This window comes from Mastomys coucha, unplaced genomic scaffold (assembly GCF_008632895.1).
Source record: "Mastomys coucha isolate ucsf_1 unplaced genomic scaffold, UCSF_Mcou_1 pScaffold1, whole genome shotgun sequence".
In the NCBI taxonomy this organism is placed as follows: domain Eukaryota; kingdom Metazoa; phylum Chordata; class Mammalia; order Rodentia; family Muridae; genus Mastomys; species Mastomys coucha.
Window position 1 is genome coordinate 15,231,734 of NW_022196891.1, and position 7,137 is coordinate 15,238,870.

At 43.9% G+C, this 7,137-nt stretch overlaps 1 protein-coding gene across 2 annotated transcripts in view; it reads right to left on the reverse strand.

The window, feature by feature from the left end:
- The window catches only part of LOC116097752 (zinc finger protein 431-like), a 22,742-nt gene extending 18,927 nt beyond the window's left edge, over positions 1-3,815 (reverse strand). For both annotated transcript variants that reach the window (XM_031380370.1, XM_031380366.1), the window contains exon 1: positions 3,682-3,815. In XM_031380370.1, coding sequence (XP_031236230.1) covers positions 3,682-3,684 — 3 coding nt within the window. In that variant the 5' untranslated portion in view covers positions 3,685-3,815. The remainder of the gene's footprint in view (positions 1-3,681) is intronic.
- Between the last annotated feature and the right edge of the window lie 3,322 nt (positions 3,816-7,137).

The window sequence follows — 7,137 nt, forward strand, 5'->3', positions numbered from 1 at the left end:
AGCAACCACATGGTGGCTCACAACCATCTATAGTGAGATCTGACGCCCTCTTCTGGTGTGTCTGAAGACAGCTACAGTGTACTCACATACAAAATAAATTAATAAATCTTTAGAAGAAAACTGACATCTTCCTTTTTTTTTTTGGTTTTTCAAGACAGGGTTTCTCTTTAGATCCCTGACTGTCCTGGAACTCACTATGTAGACCAGGCTGGCCTCCAACTCAGAAATCCGCCTGCCTCTGCCTCCCAAGCATTGTGAATAAAGGCATGTGCTACCACTGCCTGGAAAGAAATGAAGTTTTTAATGAACAGGAAACACTGGAGAATAGAAACAAATAAGGAATTAAACAGTAATGCTTTGAAAAATGAAATTTAGGGCTGGCGAGATGGCTCAGTGGGTAAGAGCACCTACTGCTCTTCAGAAGGTCCTGAGTTCAAATTCCAGAATCCACTTAGTAGCTACAACCAACTGTAATAAGGTCTGACACCCTCTTCTGGTGCGTCTGAAGACAGCAAGGGTACACTTACTTATAATAATAAATAAAACTTTGGGCCAGAGTGAGCAGAGACTGAGCAAGTGGGGTCTATCAGAGTGAGCCCGGCTGACCAGAGTGTGTGGGGTTGACCTGAGCAAGCAGAAGTCCTAACAATTCACTTACCAACAACCAGATGAAGGCTCACATCTACCTGTACAGCTACACTGTGGTATACTCATATACATAAAATAAGTAAAAAAGTCTTTTAAAAATGAAATTTAAAAAGCAATGCCAAAGGAGAAATTCGCATGTAAATAAAGAAAATATCTAAAATAAAAAAAAAAAAAAAAAAAAAAAAAAAAAAAAAAAAAAAAAAAAAAAAAAAAAAGCAATGCCAACAATAGAAGAAGATATTCTTTTGGGGAAGATATATACATATATGTATCTATATACAAAGATATATAATATATATATATATCATAAAAAACACGTAAGTACAATGACTTTTAAAAAGGCAGAGGCATCTGGCAGTGATGGTGCACGCCTTTAATCCCAGCACTTGGGAGGCAGAGGCAGGTGGATTTCTGAGTTCGAGGCCAGCCTGGTCTACAGAGTGAGCTCCAGGACAGCCAGGGCTATACAGAGAAACCCTGTCTCGAAAAACCAAAATAAATAAATAAATAAATAAATAAATAGTAAGAGAAAAACATCTCTGTGAAAATAATATGTATCTAGCCTTAGGTAATGCTAAAAGAGCAGCCAACCTAGAGAGATTCTGCATTCCACATATGTTGTTATCCTTAACTATTTTTTAGGTTCTCAATCCAGATTATAATGTGAACAATTTACGGATGGACTGAGTATTACTGCATAACTAGCCAACCAGTTAGGCAGATGGGAGATTTACATAGCAGAGATATTCCAGAATATTTCTTGGGAACACCAATATCCTGAAACAGCAGGTCATTCTGCACTGACAGGGTCCTAAGAGGAAGGTGTCTGAAGATACAAATGATAAGAACAGTAGAAGGTAGAAAGTACAAATGCTGGGGTGGGGTAGACAGGAGTTCAGGCTTATGCCCAGGAAGCTTCAGAAGAATAGCAGCTTTGTCAAGGCCAGCCTAGTTTATGGAGTGAGTTCCAGGACAGCCAGGGCTACACAGAGAAACCCTGTCTTGAAAAAAACAAAACAAGGGGGCTGGCGAGATGGCTCAGTGGGTAAGTGTACTGACTGTTCTTCTGAAGGTCCTGAGTTCGGATCCCGGAAACCACGTGGTGGCTTACAACCACCCGTATTGAGATCCAACGCCCTCTTCTGGTGTGTCTGAAGACAGCTATGGTGAATTATGCCAGAACGAGCAGAGGAGCGGGGCCTGCAGAGTTCCTGACATCAATTCCCAGCAGCCACACACATGATGGCTCACACCTATCTGTAAAACTACAGCGTACTCATACACATAAAAATAAAAAAAAAATCTTAAAAAAAAAATAAAAACAAAAAACCACAAACAACAACAACAACAAAATAGCAGCTTTGGAGGCTGGAGGAGAGATGGCTTAGGGATAAGAGCACTAACTGTTCTTCCGATGGTCCTGAGTTCAAATCCCAGCAACCACATGGTGACTCATCCATAATGAGATCTGACTACCTCTTCAGGTGTGTCTACAGACAGCGAGAGTGTACTTACATATAATAATAAATAAATCTTTAAAAAAAAAAAAGCTTACTTATTAGGAAAACTGACTGTTCTTCCAGAGGTCCTGAGTTCAAATCCCAATAACCACATAGCTACTCACAACCATCTGTAACATGATTAGATGCCCTCTTCTTGTGTGTCAGAATACATCTATAATGTACTTACATACATACAATACATACATAATTATTTTAACAAAAAAAAGAATTACTTTAAAAAAAACAATAGCAGCTTATAGTCTGTACAGGGGAAAATGGAAAGATATGGGGAGACTTCCATGAAGTGAGCAGAAACTAACATACAATGGGACAGGAAGAATCTAATCAAACAACGCTGCTCAAGAACACCACAAGTAGTCTCATCAACATTACTGCCCATGCCTTCAGTGGTTTGTGACTGATATCATCAGCCCTACATGGTAGCAGCTGTTGGCTTCTCAGGATAAGGGACCACCCCTCTCCAAAGGTGCTGCTCCCAGACCATTACCAGCTCTCCCAAGAACTTGCCTGGTTTTATTTGTTTGTTTCTTTGTCAGTTCCTCATTGCCTTAGGGAAAGGCCCCAAGGGCTAGGCCCCAGGCTGTTACAGGCTCAACCAAAAATGTTGCTCAGTTTGAGAGGGAGCTAGTCATTCTCCAACCATGATGGCCTCAGGAATAGTCCTGCTTGATCAGGCCAGTCCTCATCCTGGCAGTGTTTTTCCTTTTTGAATGGTGTCACCAGATATCTTGCCCATGTGGCAGAACTATGGTTTTTCAAGAAGAAAAATGGTCCTCATGGCACACCAGGCCTTCATGTTGGTTGTGAGTCTGCAATCTTTCATTGTGCAGCTTGTTAATGGGCTGGTCATATTTCCCCCACAATCCTGATGAACAAACACGTGTGTCCTAGCATCCTAATCTCTAAGAAGCTTGGTTAGCACCGTACTTATCTGTGGGGTGTTTTAGAGGCAGTCCCTCCCTCAGCTAAATTCTACTCTGTGGGATTTACCATAGTCTTATCATTGGTAAATCCTTTACATCAGCGATTCTACTCTTCTCATCACAGCTTAACTTTAAACTGCTAACAAGCACGTGAGATGGGGTTTACAACCTCCACGAAATTAACTCCAAATGGATTTTATATGTCCAGGATACAATGTCTAATGGATACCACACAAACGAGGCCTCTCCGAATTGGGCATCCAGCTACGGATGTCTCTACATGCAAGTCCTTATTCCAAATGGTTACTGCAGATGCAGCTCCCATACTGAAGTTATTCAGATGGCACCACTGACTGCATCTAGAGGCTAAGACCACAGGGAACTTCCCAGGTGGCTGCTAGTTTCCATCCCTCCCAGGGGAGAGCTCTGCTCCCGGACTCCCGCTTCTCAGACCACTTCTCCTTCAGGTCAGGGAACCTCTCAGGTGGCTGCTAGTTTCCACGCCGCCCAGGGGAGAGCTCTGCTCCCGGACTCCCGCTTCTCAGACCACTTCTCCTTCAGGTTAGGGGCAGTTTTCACATGCTCACCATATTGCGATCTAATAGCTCAGGCAGTCGGCACTCCTCTAAGGCACTCAGCAGCTGCGGTCAAAGCATGTAACACCAACCACTCACGCCTGCTCAGCAACCGCGCGGAACTTGCAGCACACAGCAAAGCAGCAAGAACCCTCCTTTCTGATTGGAAGGTGTCCTTGGACCCTGATTGGCCGCTGAATCTTGACTGACGTGAATACCTCCCTTAGGGTTAGAGTGTGCCGAACCTGCACCTTTGAGCAAAGCACCGGGAAGAACCCGCCCCTCCTTCTGATTGGAGACTCTGATTGGCTGGGAATCTTGAGTGACATGAGAACCTCCCTTAGTTAGGGTGCACTGAAGGCACTCAGCAAAGGTTTTCCTGCCCCAGGATGCTAGTGCAGAAAGTGGCCCTTTTCAGAGCTGCACGATTTTGGTTTCAGTATCACCTGTGCCTGTCCTCCAATAACCTATCTTTCTGTCTTCCAGCACTCTGCAGGAATTTCTTCCTTCTCTATCTCCTGGTCCTGCTTATGCCTGTTCCTTTTCTCTTTTCTCTTTCTCTTTCTCCTCCTCCTCCTCCTCCTCCTCCTCCTCCTCCTCCTCCTCCTCCTCCTCGTCTTTTCCTCCAACTCCTTTTGTTCCTTCTCCTCCACTTGCTCCTTCTCCTCCTCCTCTTGCCTCTTCTCCTTCTTTAATCATGATGGATTCCTTGCACAGTCCATTATTCACCTTGGAGCAGAGTTAACTACCTGCCCCACAGGCAGACTGCCTCCAAGGATACTAACAATTAAAGAGATATTTTAGGACACAAAATAGGATATTTGTTTTTGTGATTTCACACTGATATCAGGAAAACTGGATTTAATATTCACCTACTATGTATTGTAATGGTCTGAAAATCTCTGAAGGAAGATCCTAGACTCCAATAGTATGCAAAAACCAAAAAGCAGTTATTCTGAAGAAACAACAGGCATGTGGGTGTCAACCATTCTTTGAAATAGTGAGCCCAGAGAAAGACACGCAGACCTTCTAATAAGGAACAGGTGGAACTCTCTACAAGAATTAGGTAATCTAAAATTTCATTGGTGGGTATTAGGGGGTCCCAGGTTATCAGTGGTCTGAATTCCTAAGTTAGGGATGTTTAATCATGTGATGAAATAGGGCTACCATGCCCAGATGGCCGATTCTGAGGTATTTCCCCATTCTTGTTGTTATCCCTAGGCTAGTCTCTGGGAGAGCGTTAATGCTTTTGTTCTTTCTTTCTCTCTCTCTCTTTTCTTTCTTTCTTTCTTTCTTTTTTTTTTTTTTTTTTTTTTTTTTTTCGAGACAGGGTTTCTCTGTGTAGCCCTGGCTGTCCTGGAACTCACTCTGTAGACCAGGCTGTCCTTGAACTCAGAAATCCACCTCCTCTTCTTCCCAAGTGCTGGGATTAAAGGCGTGCACCACCACTGCCTGGTTTTGTTCTAGATTTTATGGAATGTTGCCAGAGCTGGTGTCTTATGACTTGATTTCTGGGACTTATTGTTTATTCCTGGAGATAGTGTCCTATGGCCTATCAGGTCGGGTCCGCAAAATGGAGACGAATGGGGTCCTAAAATAGAGACAAATGGAGACTGCAGTTACAGCTGCTGGTTTAACGCCATGTGGTTTCTGGGAATGCAACCTATGTCATCTGTAACAATATCCAATGCGTATCACTAAACCATCTTAATAAGTATTCACTATATTTTCATTTAAATTTTTTTTTTTTTTTTTTTTTTTTTTGGTTTCTCGAGATAGGGTTTCTCTGTATAGCCCTGGCTGTCCTGGAACTCACTTTGTAGACCAGGCTGGCCTCGAACTCAGAAATCCACCTGCCTCTGCCTCCCAAGTGCTGGGATTAAAAGCATGCACCACCACTGCCTGGCTAAAACTAATTTTCTAATGGATATTTTATGTATTTACATTTCAAATGTTATCCCCTCTCCCAGTTTCCCCTACAGAAGCCCCCTACCCCATTCCCCTTCTCTTGCTTCTGTGAGGGTACTCCCCCTTCAAACCACCCACTCCCACCTCACTGTTCTTGCATTCCCTACATCGGGGAATTGAGCATTCACAGGACCAAGGGTCTCCCCTCATACTGATGCAGACAATGCCATCCACTGCTACAAATGTGGCTGGACCCATGGGTCATTATATGGTACTGTTCAGTTGGTGGTTTAGTCCCTAGGAGCAATGGGGGTGGGGGGTCCGGTTGATTGATAAGATTTTTCTTCCTATGGGGTTGCAAACCCCTTAAACTCGTTCAGTCCTTTCTCTAACTCCAGCATTGAGGTCCCCATGCTCCACCCAATGGTTGGCTGTGAGAATCCACCTTTGTATTTGTCAGGCTCTGGCAGAGCCTCTCAGGGGACAGGTCATAACAGGCTCCTGACAGCAAGCACTTCTTGGCATCTCCAGGAGTGTCTGGGCTTTGGTGTCTGTATATGGGATGGATCACCAGGTTGGATAGTCTCTGGATGGCCTTTCCTTCAGTCTCTGCTCCACATTTTATACCCATATTTCTTTTAGACAGGAGCCATTTTGGATTAAAACTTTGGAGATGAGAGGGTGGCCCAATCCCCAACTGAGGGCGTTACCTAACCTCTGGATATGGTCTCTGTAGGTTCTCCCACCCCTTGTTGGGCATTTCAGTGAATCAAATCCCTGCTGGGTTATGGGATCCTCTTGCTTTCCTGGAACCTGGGACTTGCTGGTAGCTACCCCAGTTACCCAAAAAATTTTTTTAAAGATTTATTTCTTAGTTTATGACTCTGTCGAGCCTTGGCTTACCAGAGACCCCCTCAGTGAACCATGTGGAGCCTGATCAATGCAAAGAGCATGAGGATTTTTATTGTTCCAGTGCACTGGGGTCATCCCAGACCTGAAGGAGAGGCAGCAACAGGTTGTTCAGTGAGCTTTTATACAGCTTTTGAGGGTAGACTTTGGTAACATCAGGAATTGGTTTACGCACATTTGAGGCCCGGGCTGACCTTTCTCGGCATTGGTGGTCCCAGGCGAGGTGTGGCCTTAATCACCAGAAGGGGGAACTGAAACATTTTTGGTCATTACCTGCACCTGCCCTGCTTCTTTCCAGGGGCTTCCTGTAAAGTTTGTATTGCTGGGACATTCTGGGAAGGGAGTGTGCATTCCTGGCAAGGTCTTTCACCAGCCATCTTATGTTCTCTAAGGTCACACATTACTATATCTAAGTACAATGTAGCTGTCTTCAGACACTCCAGAAGAGGACATCAAATCTCATTACAGATGGTTGTGAGCCACCATGTGATTGCTGGGATTTTAACTCAGAAACTCCAGAAAAGCAGTCAGTGCTCTTAACTGCTGAGCCATCACTCCAGCCCAAACCGATAATTTGTATACATGTGAAATATATCACTGTCTGTAACATTTACTTTTTTACATTTCTCTCTCTCTCTCTCTCTCTCTCTC